Raw genomic sequence first — 22,242 nt, forward strand, 5'->3', positions numbered from 1 at the left:
GAGTTCATCCAAATTTCTGCTGCACGTATCCTAACTCGCACCAAGTCCCATTCACCCATCACCCCTGTGCTCGCTGACCAACACAGGCTCCAAGTCCGGCAACGCCTCGATATTAAAACTCATCCTTCTTTTAAAATCCCTCCATGGCCCGTCCCTATTTCTGTAACCTCTTCCAGTCCCACAGACCTCCAAGAACACTGTGTTCCTCCAATTCTGGCCTCTTATGCATTCCCTATTTTCATCACTCTACCACTGGTGGCAGTGCCTTCAGCTGCCTAAGCCGTTAACTCTGGAAGTCCATCCCTAAGCCTCTCCGCCTCTCTTTCCTCCTTTAAAAACGCTCCTCAAATCTACATCTTTGGCCAAGCCTGTCCTAATATCTCCTATGTGACTCGGTGTCAAGTTTTGTTTGTTAACACTCAGTGAATGTTATACTACGTTAAAGATGCTTTATAAATGCAAGTTGTTATTGTTATACCAGGGAAAAAAATTACAGCACAGGATTCTGGTAAAGCTTGCTCTTTGATCAGTGTTGATTTAACTGATGTCAGTCTGAAATAAGGGTGCTACAATTGGTCTCAGTGCCACGGATTAAGGAGGGGTAAATGAAATCAGACTTCCTAGCAACTCCTGCTGAAGTGTGTGCATGTGGTTGTTTGCAGTCAAATAGCCCACTAATATTCAGTCTCCAGGCTCATACATCAGTAATGGGGACGAGTTCGACATCCAACAACACAAATATCCAACATGATGGAGGTATTTCTCAAAACAGAGAAAACACTCTCCAGCAAAATGTTATGCTGTATGTACAAGGTACCACCAATAAAATACTGGGGCACTCTTCAAAGGCTCAGCGGATAAATAGTGTTCCTTGCGATACTAAGCCATACAAATCAGAAAGGTGTCAGTATCCATCCTGCTACTGCACGGCAAACGAGCCAAAGGTGGCAGAGGAAACGTTACAAGGACGCCCTCAAAGCCTCCCTGATGAAGTGCAACATCCTCACTGACACCTGGGAGTCCCTGGCCAAAGACCGTCCTAGGTGGAGGAAATGCATCCGGGAGGGCGCTGAGCACCACGAGTCTCGTCGCCGAGAGCATGCAGAAATCAAGCGCAGGCAGCGGAAGGAGCACATGGCAAACCAGTCCCACCCACGACTATCTGTCCCACTGTGACAGTGACTGTGGTTCTCTTATTGGACTGTTCAGCCACCTATGGACTCATTTTTAGAGTGGAAGCAAGTCTTCCTCGATTCCGAGGGACTGCCTATGATGACTGCAGTCTTTTGTAAGAGGAGTATCTTTATAAGAACATAAGAAATAGGATCAGGAGTAGCCATACGGCCCCTCGAGCCTGCTCCGCCATTTCAATAAGATCATGGCTGATCTGATCAGGGACTCAGTTCCACTTCCCCGCCTGCTCCCCATAACCCCTTATCGTTTAAGAAACTGTCTATTTCGGTCTTAAATTTATTCAATGTCCCAGCTTCCACAGCTCTCTAAGGATTTACAACCCACCGAGAAGAAATTTCTCCTCATCTCTGTTTTAATGGGCGGCCCCTTATTCTAAGATCATGCCCTCTAGTTCTAATCTCCCCCAACAGTGGAAACATCCTCTCTGCATCCACCTTGTCAAGCCCCCTCATAATCTTTTCCGTTTCGATAAGATCACCTCTCATTCTTCTGAATTCCAATGAGTAGAGGCCCAACCTACTCAACCTTTCCTCATAAGTCAACCCCCTCATCCCCAGAATCAACCTAGTGAACCTTCTCTGAACTGCCTCCAAAGCAAGTATATCCTTTCTTAAATATGGAAACCAAAACTGCACGCAGTATTCCAAGTGTGGCCTCACCAATACCTTATATAGCTGTAGAAAGACTTCCCTGCTTTTATACTCCATCTCCTTTGCAATAAAGGCCAAGATTCCATTAAGAGCAAATAGATCTACCATAATCTCCAGGGAGAAGACAAAACAAGTAGATTTTATCTACTTACCACTCACTCAAGGGTCCCTATGCTAATCTGTATAAAGTTAACAATGAAACGTGTTTTCTAACATTCTGCAGCCCTCATCGGAGGAGTGAGGTCACCTTACTTTTATACAGAAGGCAATATGAACAGGAGATGCATTGTATTTTTTTCTCAAGCCATTTAACATTTATTTTTTATCATCTGCTTTCAGCTCCCTCCACAACCATTTCCTAGCATTAAGGACTTCACCATTACTACTTCAACCTAATGCTAAGAGTTACGAGTGCAGCATAAGCAGACTCTCCCGTCGATTTTTCCCTCCATCCTTGTAGGGATATGCTTCGCATCTGCTCCACGCCTCCACCAGGACACCATTAAAATCAGGACCTTGTTCTGCGAGCACAAACCCATTCACGGTACATTGGGTACAGCACGTTGCACAACGCAAAGATGAGAATCTATTTAGTAGACTAAAGTAGATGCTGCACTCTTTTATTATGCAAACATGGCACTGATCGCATGCGAAAGGATACAAAATATATGTGGTAAAATATGCCACCAGTACTTGTACATAGTAAGTGTCCTTGTATTTGGAAAGAACCTTTCCCAGTGCCTTGGCATCATCCATGTCTTTAGGAATTACAATAGTCTTTCGCTCCTCTCTATCGAGATCCAAAAACAGAACGACAAAGTTAATAAGCAGCTTTAAGGCAAATATTTTTAAAATGCTATTATTTCATGGAAAATACACATTTTCTCAACAAACAATTATTTTTTAAAGGTTCCCCATAGTACATTATTTTATGTTTCCAATATTCCCATTTCACCATCCTGACTTGGAAATATATCGCCGTTCCTTCATCGTTGCTGGGTCAAAACCCTGGAATTCCCTCCCTCACAGCACTGTGGGAGTACTTCCACCATAAGGACTCCAGCAGTTCATGGCGGTGGCTCACCACCACCTTCTCAAGGGCATTTAGGGATGGGCAATAAATGCAGGCCTTGCCAGCAATACCCACATCCCAGGAATTAATTTTAAAAATTTCCAGCTTTGTCTCTGTATTCTTAGTTTATTAATTGTTCCATTTGATTAACATCTGCCTGGGCCATGAAGGTGTGCAAAGGGAGGGGGGGGGGGGGGGGACACTTCGGCCCTCAATACGAACAGAACCCAACCCTTCTAAGTAACCAGTTAACCAAAAAAAAGCCTGAACTATAGCAGGGGATGGTTTCCCCTGGCTGGAGAATCTAGAACTGAGGGGCATAGTCTCAGGATAAGGGGTCGGCCATTTAAGACTGAGATGAGAAGGAATTTCTTGTTGTGAATGTTGTAGGTTGAAGGTTGTGAATCTTTGGAATTCTCTGCCCCAAAGTTCTGTGAATGCTCAGTCATTGAGTATATTCAAGGCAGAGATAGACTTTTGACTCTTGGGGAATCAAGGGATATGCGGATGGGGCAGAAAAGTAGAGTTGAGGTTGAAGATCAGCCATGGTCTTATTTGAATGGCGAAGCAGGCTCGAGGGGCCGTATGGCCTACTCTAGCTCCTAATTCTTATGTTGTTAGGGGAATGGGACTAATTGGGTAGCTCTTTCAAACAATTGGCACAGACACCATGAGCAAAATAGCCTCCTTCTGTGTTGTATGATTCTGATTCATTTATATATCACCTTTAGCATAGAAGACATTCCAAGGAGCTTTGCAAAGGAAGGGAGAGGGAAGAAAAACATGTGTAAAAAGGAGTCAACATTGAGCCATGGTGTCAGAATTAGGAGAGGTGACCAAAAGTGTGGTTTAAAAAAAAGCGCTTTTGGGAAGGTTTTAAAAATAAAGAGGGGGCAAAGGGTTTTGGACAGGTCTTTTAAGATGATAGGGTTGAGGGTCAGTCACCAAAGGTAGGAAAAAGGGAGGGGTAGAGAATGCACAAAAAAACAGATTGGGAGGACTGATGGTCGTGGATGGGGATGCAAGGTTGGAGGAGTTTGCAGAGATAGGGTGGTGCAAGGGCATGGAGGGATTTGAAGAGGAGAACAAGGAATTAAATTTAATGCTTCGGGACACAGAACCAATGTAGGATTCATTAACTGAGTTTAACTTTTTGATTTTCAAATTTAATTTTCAACATAAATATGCATACTATATAGTGCTAAATTCATACTGGAACATACAAAGTAATTGGTGAGAATGTGTACCTATTAAAATGAAATATTTAAGAACCAGAACAAACAAATGATGAGCAGTAAAATGCAGGCGTATACAAACAGTTGGACATTATTGAACATTTCATGCTGGGGTACAGTTCCAACACGACTGGCAGCTCTCTGGTAACTCTCCCCAGTGGCTATGTGAGCCTAAACAATAAGCTACTTAATTGTAGGAACCTTGCGTCTGCTTGTTCTTATCCAAAATTCAAAGATATAACCTTGTCAGCAGTGGTTGTTGGATGGAAATCAGGAACAAGATGCCAAGTCAAATTTTATCCTCCTTGGGATACTGAGGCCAACAGTAGCCATCAGCCACCGGAGATTAGCTAACTCAGCACAGATCAGGAATCCAAGCAGAGACATTACTAGTCTGTGTAATTGCCCACTCGGCCATCAAAGGAGCTTCACCCTCTGAGCTTAAACAATTCTTAGAGGATAGCGTTTGTTCTGTTTGTTCTGTTTGATGCACCCAAACTGTCAATAATAATCTTGTTCGCATTGTATTCAACACAAAGATGATCTACACATTGAAATAAAGTTACATGAGAAATGCTCAGGAATATTTTTTCAAGGATTTTGCTACATCTAAATAATGGATTTCACATCCTACAGCCATTAACACATGTTCATATCATTACTATTTAGTTACATTTCTTTCAGCTGCATATAGTGCCAGTGGAGCCTGGTCTCCAGTCATCTAAGATCCCCTTGCCACTGGACCAAGACCTTGCTCCGCTAAGCCCGTGTGGTAGTCGGTGTGCAATGGCCACCCCACGTTAAAAGAATTCATGCACAGGCATCTTCCACCCTTCAAAATGAAGTTCGGGACCTGGAACATCAGGACCCTCATGGACAACCCCAACTGCTATTGTTGCCCGGGAACTCAGACTTTACGATGTAAACATCGCCGCCCTAAGCAAGACCCGGTGGGCAGGGGTAGGCCAGCTCAAAGAACAAGGTGGTGGTTACACCTTCTTCTGGAGAGGTAAACCAGAAGAACGCCACCTCCATGGGGTAGGCTTCACCATAGAAAATTAGACCATCTCAGAGACTCCCTTTGCGAGATAAACGAATGCCTCATGACTCTTCGGCTCACCCGAGCCCGGAACCAGTGCGCTACGGTTTTCAGCGCGTACGCCCAAACACTGGAAGCTACAGACGAGACCAAAGAGGAATTCTACTCCAGCCTCAAACAATCCCTGTCCCAAGACCCAACGAGCAACAAGCTAATCCTCCTTGGCGACTTCAATAGCAAAGTTGGAAAGGACACAGACCTCTGGGGAGATGTGATCGGCAGAGAGGGGGGTAGGAAAAACCAACTCCAAATGGTAACATCCTCCTGATGAAATGCTTAGAATGTGGCCTTGTCATAACCAATACCTTGTTCCGTCAGAAAGACAAATATAAGGCATCATGGCAACACCCTCGCTCCAAGCACTGGCATCTGCTCGACTACGTCATCGCCCAAGCAAAGGACTGCAAGGACGTGCACATCACCTACGCCATGACAGGAGCCGACAACCGCTGGACGGACCACCATCTAATCCGCTCTGTCATCACCATCAATGTAGCCCCAAAACAGCAATGGCAACAGAAACAAAGCCGCAGGAAAATCAATGCTGGAACACTCAAAGATCCTACGAAGAAACCCAAGCACCCAAGGCCCTACCCCACTGCTGGCCAAGAACGGAGAGGCAGTCATCAAGGACAGAAAGGCAATTAGTGCCCGCTGGAAGGAGCACTTTGAAGATCTCCTTAACCGAGACTCTGTCTTTGACGCGAGTGTCCTCGACTCCATCCCGCAGCATGCTACCCGCCACCATTTCAGCACAATCCCAGCATGTGGTAGAAAAGGCCATCCGACAACTAAAGAACAACAAGGCCTCGGGAGCAGATGGAATCCCCGCCGAAGCACTAAAACATGGCGGAGAAGCATTATTGACGTGAATACATGATCTCATTTCTCTTATCTGGAAGGAGGAGCGCATGCCAGAGGATTTCAGATGCCGTAATCGTGACCATCTTCAAGAAAGGTGACCAGTCCAACTGCGGTAACAACAGAGGAGTTTCCCTGCTGTCTGCCACAGGGGAAGTCATTGCAAGGATCCTCCTCAGTCGCCTTCTCCCTGTGGCTGAAGAGCTCCTCCCAGAGTCGCAATGCAGATTCTGCCCACCATGAGGCATAATGGACATGATCTTCACCGCATGGCAAATCCACGGGAAATGCAGGGAACAGCACCAACCCCTGTATATGGCCTTCTTTGATCTCACTAAAGGCCGTCAACACTGTCAACCGTGAGGGATTATGGAGCGTCCTCCTCAAATTCAGCTGCCCTCCAAAGTTTGTCACCATCCTGCGCCTGCTTCACGATGACATGCAAGCCGTGATCCTGACCAATGGATCCACCACAGACCCAATTCACATTCGGACTGGGATCAAGCAAGGCTGTGTCATTGCACCAACGCTCTTCTCGATCTTCCTTGCTGAAATGCTCCATCTCACCCTCAGTAAGCTCCCTGCTGGAGTGGAGCTCATTTACAAAACAAACGGGAATCTGTTCAACCTCCGCCGCCTCCAGGCCAGATCCAAGATCGTCCCATCCTCTCAGTGAACTACAATACGCAGACGACGTTTGCGCACACTCAGAGGCTGAACCCCAAGCCCTTCACCGAGGCATATGAGAGCATGGGCCTTAAACTAAACATCCGTAAGACAAAGGTCCTCCACCAACCTGCCCCCGCCACACAGCACTTCCCGCCGATTATCAAAATCCACGACAAGGCCTTGGACAACGTGCACCATTTTCCATACCTCGAGAGCCTACTGTCAACAAGGGCAGACATTGACAACGAGGTCCAACACTGCCTTCAGTGTGCCAGTGCAGCCGTCGCTTGAGGAAGAGTGTGTTTGAAGACCAGGACCTCAAATCCAGCACCAAGCTCATGGTCTACAGTGCAGTCGTGAAACCCGCCCTCCTATACGGTTCAGAGACATGGACTATGTACAGAGGCACCTCAAAACACTGGTGAAGTACCACCAATTTGCCTCCGCAAAATCCTGCAAATCCATTGGCAAGATCGGCGCATCAATGTCAGTGTTTTTACTCAGGCCAACATCCCAGCATCGAAGCATTGAATTTCACTTCCTGAACTTGGCAACTCAAGACTGTGCACCAATGAGATTTTGACCTTTACAAGAAATTGGGGAAGTGGTTACATCTCGACCAATAACTGAGGTCAGAGAAAGACAACACAATGTGGGCTGATGAGGGGATGCAGTTCGGTTAACTAACAGAATCTATTTTCTCCAAATTTTTCAAACTTCTCATTGCTTCTAGAAGCACACAAAATAGCTAATTTTTATGGTTGCTACAATGTTCCCGGTATGCCCCACGCATTACATTTTTATGTTTCTAATTAAACAAGGATACAGAGAATCAATTAATCAATCCCATTAACTCCCTCACACCACCTCTACATTTAAATCTTCCTCACTTATGCATGTGCCTGATGGTGTTGTACCACACATCAGAAAGCAACTGCTGCCAAGCCACTACAGCAAGACTCTATTAAATGCAATCATATTTGAAATGCCTACCTACCAAACTTGGCCAGGTTGGTGGTACCGGTTGAACCTCCCTTATCCGGCACCCTCGGGACCTAGCCTGATCCGAATTAAGGATTTTGCCAGATGAGGGGAGGTCACGTTTGGGTGGACTGCATCTTTAAGTGTTCTTGCTGAGCTGGGGTACTGCTATGGTCAGTTCGTGTGCGGCAATTGGCTGGAACGGCTATCAGTCAGTCAGCGTGCAGGGGGCTGAGAGTCGGCGAGTCCAGAAGAGCCGGCCCGACCCCCCCAGTGGGAGCATTGTGGGGAGGAGCGGCCGGCCCAAGGTCTGTGGCTGCAGGAGTTCCAGCAGAGCGACTGAGGAGAAAGATTATATTGGTGAGTAGGATTTTGACTGGCGTTCTACGCATGCGCCACCCGGTGGCCAGAAATGGTTCTGGATGAGGGGTGGTGCCAGATTAGGGAGTCCCGGATAAAAGAGGTTCAACCTGTACTCTCATCTCTGGGTCATAAGGCTGTCTCTTTGACCTCCATACCAAGCATGGAGTAAATAATCCACGCCAACATTCCAGTTCAGCACTGATAGGGAGCTGCATTGTGAGAGGTACCACCCTTCAGATGAGATGTTAAACTGAGGTCCTGTTCGCCTGTACAGACGGATGTTAAAGATACTATGATACTGCTTGAAGAGCAAGATATTATTCTGGTGTGCTGTTGATCAGTTCTACCTTAGCCAATGGACCACTGGTCATTTATTTTATGGCTTTTTGTGGCACAGAATGACTGCTGTACTGGCTTAAGGAAACCGCAGACATTGCACAACAAAAGTTATTAATTGTGTGAAATGTCTAAGGCGTTTTAACATGATAAATGCAAATGTTATTTATTTGGAAGCAATAGTGTTCCTTTCAATTATACAGCTACTTACTCTTCAAGCTCTGGGAAATTCCTGTACACGAAGTACATTACAGAAGCAGCCGAGAGGAAGACAGAAATAAGAATGAAGAGAGACATCCGGGCTGATCCTCCTTCCAATGAGATTTTCCCTAAAAATATAAAACTATGATTAATAGAAACTATTGACAGAACTATTAGAATCAACTGGCATTATAGAAATAATTTCAGCGACAGTACAGAAATATTAAATATTTATCAATGTATTAAATGTCGTATGACTTTGTTCCTGTGTCCCAATTTGGTCATGCTCTGTGTAACAATTCTCTCCCACCTGAGTAATGTCTCAATGCGTTACCGTATAAAGTTGAAATGTTTACATACTCACCATTACTTACCTTGCACTATCATCCGCCTAAGAATAGGTGGTCTGTTGCCTTTCTCCCACCATCTCAGTTCACCCAGCCCCAGATCATAGAATGGTTACAGCACAGAAGGTGGCCATTCAGCCCGTCGAGCCCGTGCTGGCTCTCAGCTAGTCCCACTCCTAGCCCTGATTCATACCATCTACCATTCAGCCTCCACCCCCAACGAGAGTGAGAGAAAGAGCGAGAAAAGAGAGAGCAAGAAAAGAGAGCGAGGGCAAGAGAAAAAAAAAGGGGAGAAAAGGAGAGAAAAAGAGAGAAGAGACAGAGAAAAGAGGGAAGAGAGAGAAAAGAGGGTAAGAGAGAAAAACACAAATAAAACACTGAATTGAATGTTAAGAGATCTCTTGGAAACTGACAAACCATCGATGCCAGATATGGAACCCTCACAACTCCTCCCCTCCCCTCCAGTGTTGTCATGTCTGTGCCCTTCCCCTCACTGCTCAGGGATACCAGGAATTCACCAGTGAATCAAACCACAAATTCAACTTCCCAATACACTAAACCTCAGGTTTCCTCTCTGAAGTTCTGCCAAAGCTCACTCCTATAGTGATATCAAACCAGAAGTTCTTTATTCTCACTCTCTTTCCACCAATGCTGCCAAACTGCAGTCCTCCATTTCCGAAAACACAAGGACAATCCCTCCAATGCTACCAAAGCCAGGTTGGCCACAGTGCTACTAAAGCCCAGGCCAGATTCATAAATGATTCAAGGTGACCAACCATAACTAGCCAAGGTATTATGAATACTGTCTTTAGAACAAGTAAAATTTCACCAAACAAGAAATATTCTGGAGGAATTTGCTTTCATGACGATTTCAAGTTTTATTTTTTTCTTATTCATTTTCCAACATCAGAATCTTATTTCACATATATTATGACGACAGTAAAAAAACAGCCGCATCAGGTATGTGTTCCCCACCACCAACCCCACCCCCCTGCAAATTCCAGTTTTTGTCGGAGACTTTTCCATATCCATGGTAACACACAAGGGAAGAATAGCCAGACACTTTTTAGAAGACTTACAATGAATGAAAATAATCAGTTATATCTTCACTCTCCCAGAAAGGTTATTCCAAAACAATGCCTGTCACAATCCATAGCCTCAGTATATCTCATTTCTTTAACAGTTGCCTTCATTCTGTCAGATTTGGCATGACCAGTGGAAGAAGTTTTGGTCTGTCAAGTTGCGATTGTACTGAGAAAGATAGTGCGTCTGCATCACATTTAACCTGGAGGGCTGAATATTATCAGTATGCCTGTTTGAAATGCGATCCCGTTCTCTCCTGGATAAACACAGGCACTGTCATTTTTCAGGATTTCTATCTTGACGACATCATCCGAAATCATAACATGAACATGTATGCTGACGACACAGTCACCATCACCTCTCTTGACTCCTCCACTGCCTTGGATTTGTCATGCCACTCGTCAGATATCCAGTATTCAATGAGCAGAAATTTCCTCCAATTAAATATTGGGAAGGCCAAAGCCATGGACTTCATACCGAACACAAACTCCTTCCCTAAACCCCAACTACATCCCTCTCCCTGCCTACTGGTTGAGGCCAAGACTGTTTGCAACCTCAGGATCCTATTTGACCGAACTGAGCTTCCGACCCCATATCATCACCATCACCAAGACCACCTCCATATCATCGTCCGTCTCCACCCCTGCCTCAGCTCATCAGCTGCTGAAACCCTCATTCATGCCTTTGTTGCCTCCAGGCTCAACTATTTCAATGCTCTCTTGGCTAACCTCCCATCTTGCGCCCGACATAAACTTAAACTCATCCAAAACTCTGCTGCCTGCATCCTAACTCACGCCAAGTTCCATTCACCCATCACCCCTGTGCTCGCTGACTGACATTGGCTCCCGGTCCAGCAACACCTCTATTTGGTTTTTTTTTTTAAAAACATCCTCGTTTTCAAAGCCCTCCATGGCTTCTCCCCATCCTTTCCCCAACCTCCTCCAGAAAGAAATAAAAAAGAAAAGAGAAGAACATCACATCTCTCAAATCTTACAAATTCTAACCTCCAATGAATTACTTATTTGAGGTATCGTCAATTATCTGAATAAATATAGCAGCCAATTTATACACAGCAAGATCCCACAAACAGCAAGAGATGAATCTCATCATCATCATCATAGGCAGTCCCTCGGAATCAAGGAAGACGTGCTTCCACTCTAAAAATGAGTCCTTAGGTGGCTGTACAGTCCAATATGAGAACCAGTCTCTGTCACAGGTGGGACAAATAGTCGTTGAAGGAAAGGGTAGGTGGCACTGGTTTGCCGCACGCTCTTTCTGCTGCCTCACCTTGATTTCTGCATGCTCGCGACGACAAACTCTAGGTGCTCAGCTCCCTCTCAGATACACTTCCTCCACTTAGAGCAGTCTTTGGCCAGGAACTCCCAGGTGTCGGTGGGAATGTTGCACTTTATCAGGGAGGCTTTGGGGGTGTCCTTGTAACTTTTCCTCTGCTCACCTTTGGCTCGTTTGCTATGAAGGAGTTCCGAGTAGAGTGCTTGCTTTGGGAGTTTCGTGTCTGGCATGCGAACGACGTGGCCTGCCCAGCGGAGCTGATCAAGTGTGGTCAGTGCTTCAATGCTGGGGATGTTGGCCTGGACGAGGACGCTAACATTGGTGTGTCTGTCCTCCCAGGGGATTTGTAGGATCTTGCAGAGACATCGTTGGTGGCATTTCTCCAGCGACTTGAGGTGTCTACTGTACATGGTCCATGTTTCTGAGCCATAGAGGAGGGCGGGTATTACTACAGCCCTGTAGACCATGAGCTTGGTGGCAGTTTTGAGGGCCTGATCTTCAAACACTCTTTTCCTCAGGCGGCCGAAGGCTGCACTGACACACTGGAGGCGGTGTTGGATCACGTCGTCAATGCCTGCTCTTGTTGATAGGAGGCTCCCGAGATATGGGAAGTGGTCCACGTTGTCCAGGGTCACGCCCGTGGATCTTGATGGCTGGGGGAGGGGGGGGGGGGGGGCAGTGCTGTGCGGCGAGGACAGGTTGGTGGAGGATCTTTGTCTTACTGATATTTAGCGTAAGGCCCATGCTTTTGTACATCTCAGTAAATATGTCGACTATGTCCTGGAGTTCAGCCTCTGAATGTACGCAAACGCAGGCGTTGTCCGCGTACTGTAGCTCGACGACAGAGGTTGGGGTGGTCTTGGATCTGGCCTGGCGACAGCGAAGGTTGAACAGGTTCCCACCGGTTCTGTCGTTTAGCTCCACTTCAGCAGGGAACTTGTCAACTGTGAGGTGCAGCATTGCAGCGAGGAAGATTGAGAAGAGGGTTGGGGTGATGATGCAGCCCTGCTTGACCCCGGTCCGGACGTGGATTGGGTCTGTAATGGATCCGTTGGTAAGGATCGCAGCCTGCATGTCGTCGTGGAGCAGGTGGAGGATGGTGACGAACTTTTGGGGGCATCCGAAACGGAGGAGGATGCTCCATAGACCCTCGCGGTTGACAGTGTCAAAGGCCTTTGTAAGGTCGAAGGCGGCCATGTATAAAGGCTGGCGCTGTTCTCTACATTTTTCCTGCAGCTGTCGCACTGCAAAAATCATGTCCACTGTGCCCCGTGGGGGACGAAATCCGCACTGCGACTCGGGGAGGAGCTCCTCGGCCACAGGGAGAAGACAGTTGAAGAGGACTCTAGCGATGACTTTCCCAGTGGCTGATAGCAGGGAGATTCCTCTGTAAGTGCCACAGTCGGACTTGTCCCCTTTTTTAAAGATGGTCACGATCACTGCATCTCTGAGATCTCCCGGCATGCTCTCCTCCCTCCAGAGGAGAGAGATGAGGTCATGTATTCACATCAACAGTGCCTCTCCGCCATACTTCAGTGCCTCAGCAGGGATTACATCCGCACCCGCAGCCTTGTTGTTTTTAAGCTGAATCTACAGTTCGCTTAGAGGACTGCTACAAACGACTTGGAAGAAGGGACCGAGTGTAACGTAGCCAAGTTTGCTGACAATACAAAGATGGGAGGAAAAGTAATGTGTGAGGACACCACAAAAAATCTGCAAAAGGACATAGACAGGCTAAGTGAGTGGGAAAAAATTTGGCGGATGGAGTATAATGTTAGAAAGTATGAGGTCATGCACTCTGGCAGAAAAAAATCAAAGCGCAAGTTATTATTTAAATGGAGAAAGATTGCAAAGTGCTGCAGTACAGAGGGACCTGGGGGTACTTGTGCATGAAACACAAAAGGTTTGTATGCAGGTACAGCAAGTGATCAGGAAGGCCAATGGAATCTTGGCCTTTATTGCAAAGGGGATGGAGTATAAAAGCAAGGAAGTCTTGCTGTAGTTGTACAGGGTATTGGTGAGGCCACACCTGGAATACTGCATGCAGTTTTGGTTTCCATATTTACAAAAGGATATACTTGCTTTGCAGGCAGTTCAGAGAAGATTCACAAGGTTGATTCCGGAGATGAGGGGGTTGACTTATGAGGAAAGGTTGAGCCTCTATTCATTGGAATTCAGAAGAATGAGAGGTGATCTTATCGCAACGTGTAAGATTATGAGGGGGCTTGACAAGGTGGATGCAGAGAGGATGTTTCCACTGATGGGGGAGATTAGAACTAGAGGGCATGATCTTAGAATAAGAGGACGTCCATTTAAAACTGAGATGAGGAGAAATTTCTTCTCTCAGAGGGTTGTGGATCTGTCGAATTCGCTGCCTCAGAGAACTGTGGAAGCTGGGACATTGAATAAATTTAGGACAGAAATAGAGTGTTTCTTAAACGATAAGGGGATAAGGGGTTATAGGGAACGGGCAGGGAGGTGGATCTGAGTCCATGATCGGATTAGCCATGATCTTGTTGAATGGCGGAGCAGGCTCGAGGGGCCGTATGGCCGACTCCTGTTCCTATTTCTTACGTTATGTTAGCCAGAACTGTACTTCTTCAAACAATGCCATGGAGTCTTTTACATCCATCTGAACCATTGGAACAGACAAATAGCCTCAATTTAACAACACATTTGAAGGATGGCACCCGACAATGCAGCACGCCCTTCGTATTGCAGAGTGACAGCCTAGACTATGCACTCAAGTCCTGAACCTGCAACCTTCTCACTCAGAGGCATGAGCACGAGTTAATATGACACGTAACAGTTTTACCTAGTTTCCCACAGCCTAATTTGGTTTAAAAACACAGCTTTATAATTGTTAGATTATTTATAGCAGTCATTGTCTTTCTCAATCAATTAATATAATTTAACCTCACAAAAATAAATAGTATATTCTCCTAATAGGTTGATGATAATGTCAGATTTATTTGTGTGTATGGTTAAAATCTGTTCATAAAGTGAAGAAAATCATCAGGGACACGGCCTTTTTCCAAGCTCGGTGCCACACTTGCATGAGGTGTTGTTCCCATATCTGCATATACAGCGTCTCATGACCAAGAATCTCAGTTGTTGACAGATACTGGTACAAATAAAAATAGAACTGTTTCATGATCGGAAGGGGTAGAAACGGTGGGAACTAAATTATGGGCTCAATTTTCCCCAGTGACTTGTGTCGTTTTTTTTGGAGCAGGCTGCTTTTTCTGGCTTAACTTAAAAATCCACAGTTTCCCCAATCAATTTGCACCTGCGTAACTTGTTTAGTTACATTTTTCTTTAGGTACTTTTTTTATTTCATCCAAAGGGGGCGTAACCAGCCACCTACGCCAATTCTGGCAGCCATTTAGTGAACTTTGGCCAGCTAATAGTTACTCTATTTCTGTTCAGGCTAGCGTATGTGGCCTCGAGAAAACCCTTGCAGAGAGTTAAAGAAATCGGCGCAGGTAAGTACATCGGAGGCATTTGGCCTGGGCTAGGGGGCGAGGAGCGGAGCGGACAGGGAAGGCAGTCACTCGGGGCCAGGGTCGGAGACAGCCGATCAGAAGGCGCAGTGCCCGGGGAGGGGGAGGGAGAGAGGTCCCCGCTGGGGGGGGGGGGGGTGGAAACGAGGAGAGGTCGCAAGACCTTTGTTTGTGGTCCATCCATATAGACCTTGGGGAGAGAGAGAACACTGCTAACCTGTGCTGCCTGCTTTCCTGCCGTTTTGAGCTTCTTTGAAAGTTTAACTTTTAGTATGGGGACAATACTGGCAATGCCATACCTTGTGCGAGCGTTGTGCATCATAGTGCGACATAGGAGACAATTGATTAGAGCTCATCGCATCAGGAACATCAGAGCCCATAGGGTGCTGGGCAGAAGGCCTTAACCACCTCAGGTATATTGAGACAGGCGTTCGTACCTGCACCCGAGTGATGCAGACTGTCAGAAGGCTGCAATTCCACAAAAAGGTTGTCCATGAGATCTGTGAGTTGGTGAAACCAGACCTGCAGCAGAGAAGCGTCAGGAGGACTGCTTTGTCAGTTGATGTGAAGGTTACAGCTGCACTTTCATTCAATGCCTCTGGATCGTTTCAAGCTACAACTGGGGATGCGGGTACCATCTCTCAACATGTAACACATTTCTGCATTCGCCAGGTCACGGCTTCACTGTACGCACGGAGGAATGACTACATAAAGTTCCCATGACCACCCAGGCAACGCGTGATAGGGCTGTGGGCTTCTCCAGGATTGCTGGTGTCCCAAAGGTACAGGGCTGCATTGATTGTACCCACATCGCCTTTGGAGGATTCCGAGATGTACAGGAACAGAAAAGGCTTCCACTCCATTAACATACAGCTCAAGTGTGGCGACATGCATCACATCATGTCAGTCGATGCAAGATACCCTGGGAGCACCCATGATGCGTTCATCCTATGCGACAGCGTTATATCTGCCATGTTTCAGCAGCAGCCAGAAGGGCAGAGCTGGCTACTGGGAGACAAAGGGTATGGCCTCGCCACCTGGCTCATGATGCCGCTACGCGTAACCCGGACGGAAGCAGATCATCAATACAACATGTCGCACATTGCGACGCGCAGCATCATTGAGAGGACAATTGGCATATTGAAACAGTGTTTTCAATGCCTGGACCATTCCGGAGGCTACTTGCTGTACTCCCCGGAGATTGTCGGTCAGTTCATTGTTTAATGCAGCACACCTCAGCCATCATGAGGCAGCAGCACCTGGTAGTGGAAGACCCACCTGCAGTGAGAGTGGTTGATGATAATGATGTGGAAGATGCAGGTGACGTGCAGGAGGAGGAGGAGGGTGACGACGAGGAAGCCATGCAAGTGCCCGAGGCCGGAGCACGACGGCGGCGGAGGGTTGGCCATCGTTCTCCTTTAACGATTGCTCGAGCCTTGCGCCAGCAGCTCATCTGTAAACGCTTTATTGATGCTCGAGAGCTCAGCGACAACTATTGCACATGGACATGTTTACTGTTTGGAGCTGTTCTGTAATGCTGTGCTGTGTTAATGGAACATGATTCAGTTTTAATGTAAAATATATTTTATTCAAAAGTTTACAATGTACTTAACTTTAATAAAATTATTCTTGTATCAAACTGTACTTTAATGTCACTCTTTAAGATCACTTATAAATTTGTAAATTTACATAACCTACAAAAAACATTTAATTTGAGAACAGTTACAACAACAAAGAAAGGCTGCACCCATCTCTCATTCCCCTTAGTCTAAGACCGCCCACTGTGCTTGGACTCGCCACCACCCCTGCCCGCAAGCGGTGGCGCAGTGATTTTGGGCTTGGCACCAAGCTTATTCCTTCTAACATCTCGGGTACCGAGCCCCTCTTGACGGTAGGGGGCATCAGCATCAGGCATCAAGTTGGAGGGCCCAGCTTGGGGCTCTTCAGAGGCTGGTGCGGGGATCGCAGTGGGAGTGACAGTTGATTCTGTCAATGGGCGCAGGGTCTGGGCGTGTTCCCTTACTACAGCAGCTAACTCACACATGCCGTCCCTCGTGCGTCCTGACAGTGTCTCAGCGGCCTGCAACATTCCCTCCCTAATGGCCAGTACTACCCCAACATTCCCTCACTCATTGCCAGTGTCATGGTTTGCACTACCTCGGACATTCCCTCCCTCATGGTCACTGATGGTCCTGGCGAGTGTTGTTACTTCTCCCGACAGTCCCACTACCGCATCACTCACCCCACTGATGGTGTCCAGGAGTGAGCAGGTAAGGTCAATGCTCTCCGCACTCAATGACATCATCTGAATCACATCTGTTACATCCTGCATCTCAGGAGAGCATGGTCAAGCTCTCCTTCCCCTCACCCTGGGTGTGCCTCGCTGCACCCCACTACTGGGACCCACAACCTCGGAAGGTGCGAAGCCATGGAAAGTCCCACCAACACTCAAACCACTAGTCACGGAAGGGGCTGTCAACTCCATAAGCGGCACTTCCTCCAAAGTCAGTACAACAGTGGGAGCTTCATCTAGCTCCATCCCCTCCCTCTCCCCCTTCCCCTTCCCCCCATGGATGGATTGGAAGATGTTCTCCTCTTCAAGCTCGTCCGCTTCTGAATTTTCTTCTGTATCTTAAGGATTGGTCTCAAGTTCTGCAAAATATAACAGAACAGTTAAATGGTTAGCAGCAGAGTAGGCTCACACATCACAGGCCAGGCAGCAGGTTGATTTGAAGGGCCACGATGAATTTGCAGGACTAGCCCTCTCCCTCAAGTGTGGGCCCACCTTGTGCAGTACTGATTGATGGGTCCTGACTGGAGAAAAACAAAGCAGCAATCCTCTCTTCCAAGAGTGTCGGTGGGTGCAGATTTGCCGGGCCTCCTCCTGTTTGAGTTCTTTCCCTTTTGTTGTGTGCCACTTTCCACTGCAAAGATAAAAATGCAACTTTTTAAAAGAGAGAGTGTCTTTCTGCTGGGTGGGATATATACAGCTGGTCACATTTACAATTGCATTGAATAAGTGAAAATATTACTTACACTAACGACTTGACTAAGGTCCTGCCATTTCTTTTTACACTTGCCTCCAGATCTCATGGTGTTCACCACTGCACAGTAATCTTCTGCAACTTGGTTCCAGCGTTTCTTCATTTCTTTTGATGGAACTTGTGTGTGACCTCTGCTGGTGTCCAGCTCCTGCCATCTGTTCTCAATCACAGTAACTAGTGTCTCCACTTCTCCCAGCAAAAGATTCTTGGTCCTTGGTCCACATTGCATCTTGTACTGCTGCAGCTGCTCTCAGACACACACAGCACTCCTTCTGCATGCAGCTGCAATTTTGCAATGCTTTAACACACACAGAGCACTCCTTCTGTCACACACACACAACTGGCTCTTTAAAAATGGCCGATTGCCAACTCGGAGCTGTACTGCGCATGCGCGTCCATTTCAGCGACATCAAAAACGTAAGTTTTTTTCCCACGCATGCACAGAAGGCGTTTTTCGGCGCAGACAGCAGGCTCAACCCCCCCCAAGGCGACTGGCTGCGCTGCGCGGCTCTGGATTGCAGTGTAAAGATCGGGGAAATTTTGGACATGTTTTTCTGGCGCATTTCTGGACCTAAAAACCCGGCGAAACTTTGGCAATATGCCAGAAAACAGGCTTGGGTAAAATTGAGCCTTATATTCCTAGAATGTGGATGACCAAACCTCCAATTAATACTCCGCTCAGCTGCTGCTGAAACCCTCATCCATGCCTTTGTTACCTCTAGACTCGACTACTCCGACTCCTAACTGGACTCTCACCTTCCATAAAATTAAGCTCATCCAAAACTCGCACCAAGTCCCGTTCACCAGTCAGTCCCAGGCTTGCTGAGCTACACTGACTCCCGGTTAAGCAACGCCTTGATTGGAAAATATTCTCATCCTGGTTTTCAAATACCTCCATAGCCTCGCCCCTCCTGAGCTCTGTAACCTCCTCCAACCCTGGTGGCGTGCTATCTGCTGCCTAAGCCCCAAGCTCTGGAATTCCCTCCCACTCCTCCTTTAAGACGCTACTTAAAACTTTTCTTTGATCAAGCTTTTAGTCATCTGTCCTAATATCTCATTCGACTCAGGTGTCAAATTTTGCTTGGTAAAGCTCCTGTAAAGCACCTTGGAACATTATATTACTTTAAAAGGCGCTATAGAAATGCAAGTTGTTGTTGATCATCTAACATTCTTGCCTCTTTATTCAATATTGCTTACAAATAAGTGTACAACAAAGTGGTGCAAAATATGGAGATGGGATCCTCCTAAATGTGTATACCAGCTTGGAGCATTGCAACACTGAAGCACCAGCTGTCTTACTCTGATAAATCAAGATAATTAATGCAATGTAAAAGCAGTTAAATTGGTTCAGCGACTGTCCTACTAACAACATTTTACTAAAATCCATTACAGATTGATTCATGAGTGTCATAGCATAGGTAGAATGGGTATGAAGTTGCCAATTGCTTTTAGACAATGAAAAAGTTGCAAAAGGCAGGGGAGTCGGACTAGAGGAGACCCGGCACGGGCTCGACGGGCCAAATGGCTTTGTTCTGTGCTGTAACCATGCTATGATTCTATCTTCTAACATTATTGTGGTACAGTAGTATAGTGGTTATATTACTGGATTAGCAATCCAGACGTTGGGATTAATAACCCAGAAAATGTGAATTCAAATCCCACCGCGGCGGTTTGAGAATTTGAATTCCACTTTTTTTTAAAATGTGGAAATAAAAAAAAGACTGATATCAGCAAGAGTGACAAAGAAGCTGGCGGATTGTTGTAAAATCCCAATTGGTTCAGTGAAGTCCTATAGAGAAGGAAAACTGCAGCTTTTATACCAATATGGAGTATCAGTAAAGAATTTAGTCAACAGGGCTGGATTCCCCTATACAATTAGTATCTTGGTGTTAATTGAGGTGGGCATTTTAATCAGAGCTGAAATGCAGACAACTGAATTAGCTTTCACTAACACCTGTGCAAATAACAATGTTAGTACTGGAACATCAAGCTGACACCATAAAACCCACGTCACGTGCGTTGTCATTGGATCAGCTGCAGACTCCAGGGGTGAGCAGTTTTGTGACTTGACCTGGAGGAGGTTCCGAGAGACCTTTGCCCGTGTGTCCCCTTGGCCTTATGCGCCAACGCAAAAAAAAAATTGTATCTTTTTCTAATAGTTGCTGAACAGAGTTCTGATTTGTATCCAATCTTTTCATGTGAAGCTCTGAGGAAATGGAACTCAAGTTCTTTTGCTGAGATGAACTGAATTTGAACAGAAAAAACTTCATTGAAAGTAAAGTTTTTATAATTTCTCAAGTGGTTCGACATCGTAACTCACACCTTCAATTCTTCTGATTTTAGACTCTGTACTTCCTTCCTCCTGTCATTCTACCATAGATAAAAGTGCCCTCAGCAATCTCACCCTAAATCTTCTCCCAAATTCTTGTTGAGTATCCAATCCCACCTGCTCTACTGCTTTAGGGACATAATTCACAACCTCATTGCAAATGATTATATCGACATTACAGCTTTGACTGAAACTTGGCTCATGGATGGCGACACCTTGCCCCTTATCCAAGTCTCCCTGCCTAGCTATGCTTTCCATCATCTGTCCCGCCTAAACTGTCATGGTGGTGGTGTGGTCTTCATCGCCAAATAATACCTTGGTCTCCCCCTACTCCTCTGGCATCTTGTGATAGGGGATTCGATGGTGAGGGGAATAGATAGGCGTTTCTGCGGACGCAACCGAGACTCCAGGATGGTATGTTGCCTCCCTGGTGCAAGGGTCAAGGATGTCTCGGAGCGGGTGCAGGACATTCTGAAATGGGAGGGAGAACAGCCAGTTGTCGTGGTGCACATTGGTACCAACGACATAGGTAAAAAAAGGGATGAGGTCCTACGAAAAGAATTTAAGGAGCTAGGAGCTAAATTAAAAAGTAGGACCTCAAAAGTAGTAATCTCGGGATTGCTACCAGTGCCACGTGCTAGTCAGAGTAGGAATCGCAGGATAGCGCAGATGAATACATGGCTTGAGCAGTGGTGCAGCAGGGAGGGATTCAAATTCTTGGGGCATTGGAACCGGTTCTGGGGGAGGTGGGACCAGTACAAACCGGACGGTCTGCACCTGGGCAGGTCCGGAACCAATGTCCTAGGGGGAGTGTTTGCTAGTGCTGTTGGGGAGGAGTTAAACTAATATTGCAGGGGGATGGGAACCTATACAGGGAGACAGAGGGAGACAAAAAGGAAGCAAAAGCAAAAGACAGAAAGGAGATGAGGAAAAGTGGAGGGCAGAGAAACCCAAGGCAAAGAACAAAAAGGGCCACTGTACAGCAAAATTCTAAAAGGACAAAGGGTGTTAAAAAAACAAGCCTGAAGGCTTTGTGTCTTAATGCAAGGAGTATCCGCAATAAGGTGGATGAATTAATTGTGCAAATAGATGTTAACAAATATGATGTGATTGGGATTACGGAGACGTGGCTCCAGGATGATCAGGGCTGGGAACTCAACATCCAGGGGTATTCAACATTCAGGAAGGATAGAATAAAAGGAAAAGGAGGTGGGGTAGCATTACTGGTTAAAGAGGAGATTAATGCAATAGTTAGGAAAGACATTAGCTTGGATGATGTGGAATCTATATGGGTGGAGCTGCAGAACACTAAAGGGCAAAAATCGTTAGTGGGAGTTGTGTACAGACCTCCAAACAGTAGTAGTGATGTTGGGGAGGGCATCAAACAGGAAATTAGGAGTGCATGCAATAAAGGTGCAGCAGTTATAATGGGTGACTTTAATATGCACATAGATTGGGCTAGCCAAACTGGAAGCAATACGGTGGAGGAGGATTTCCTGGAATGCATAAGGGATGGTTTTCTAGACCAATATGTCGAGGAACCAACTAGGGGGGAGGCCATCTTAGACTGGGTGTTGTGTAATGAGAGAGGATTAATTAGCAATCTCATTGTGCGAGGCCCCTTGGGGAAGAGTGACCATAATATGGTGGAATTCTGCATTAGGATGGAGAATGAAACAGTTAATTCAGAGACCATGGTCCAGAACTTAAAGAAGGGTAACTTTGAAGGTATGAGGCATGAATTGGCTAAGATAGATTGGCTAATGATACTTAAGGGGTTGACTGTGGATGGGCAATGGCAGACATTTAGAGAACGCATGGATGAATTACAACAATTGTACATTCCTGTCTGGCGTAAAAATAAAAAAGGGAAGGTGGCTCAACCGTGGCTATCTAGGGAAATCAGGGATAGTATTAAAGCCAAGGAAGTGGCATACAAATTGGCCAGAAATAGCAGCGAACCTGAGGACTGGGAGAAATTT

The 22,242-nt window shown here is 46.2% G+C and overlaps 1 protein-coding gene across 2 annotated transcripts in view; it reads right to left on the minus strand.

Annotated features, from left to right (window-relative positions):
• tmem41b (transmembrane protein 41B) overlaps positions 1-22,242 on the minus strand; it is a 50,348-nt gene that overhangs the window by 18,304 nt on the left and 9,802 nt on the right. For both annotated transcript variants that reach the window (XM_070899603.1, XM_070899604.1), the window contains exons 2-3: positions 8,672-8,789; positions 2,506-2,634 (exon numbers count right to left, since the gene is read on the minus strand). In XM_070899603.1, the coding sequence (XP_070755704.1) occupies positions 2,506-2,634; positions 8,672-8,789 (247 nt within the window). The remainder of the gene's footprint in view (positions 1-2,505; positions 2,635-8,671; positions 8,790-22,242) is intronic.

The sequence above is a fragment of the Pristiophorus japonicus genome, chromosome 14, assembly GCF_044704955.1.
Source record: "Pristiophorus japonicus isolate sPriJap1 chromosome 14, sPriJap1.hap1, whole genome shotgun sequence".
Classification (NCBI taxonomy): domain Eukaryota; kingdom Metazoa; phylum Chordata; class Chondrichthyes; family Pristiophoridae; genus Pristiophorus; species Pristiophorus japonicus.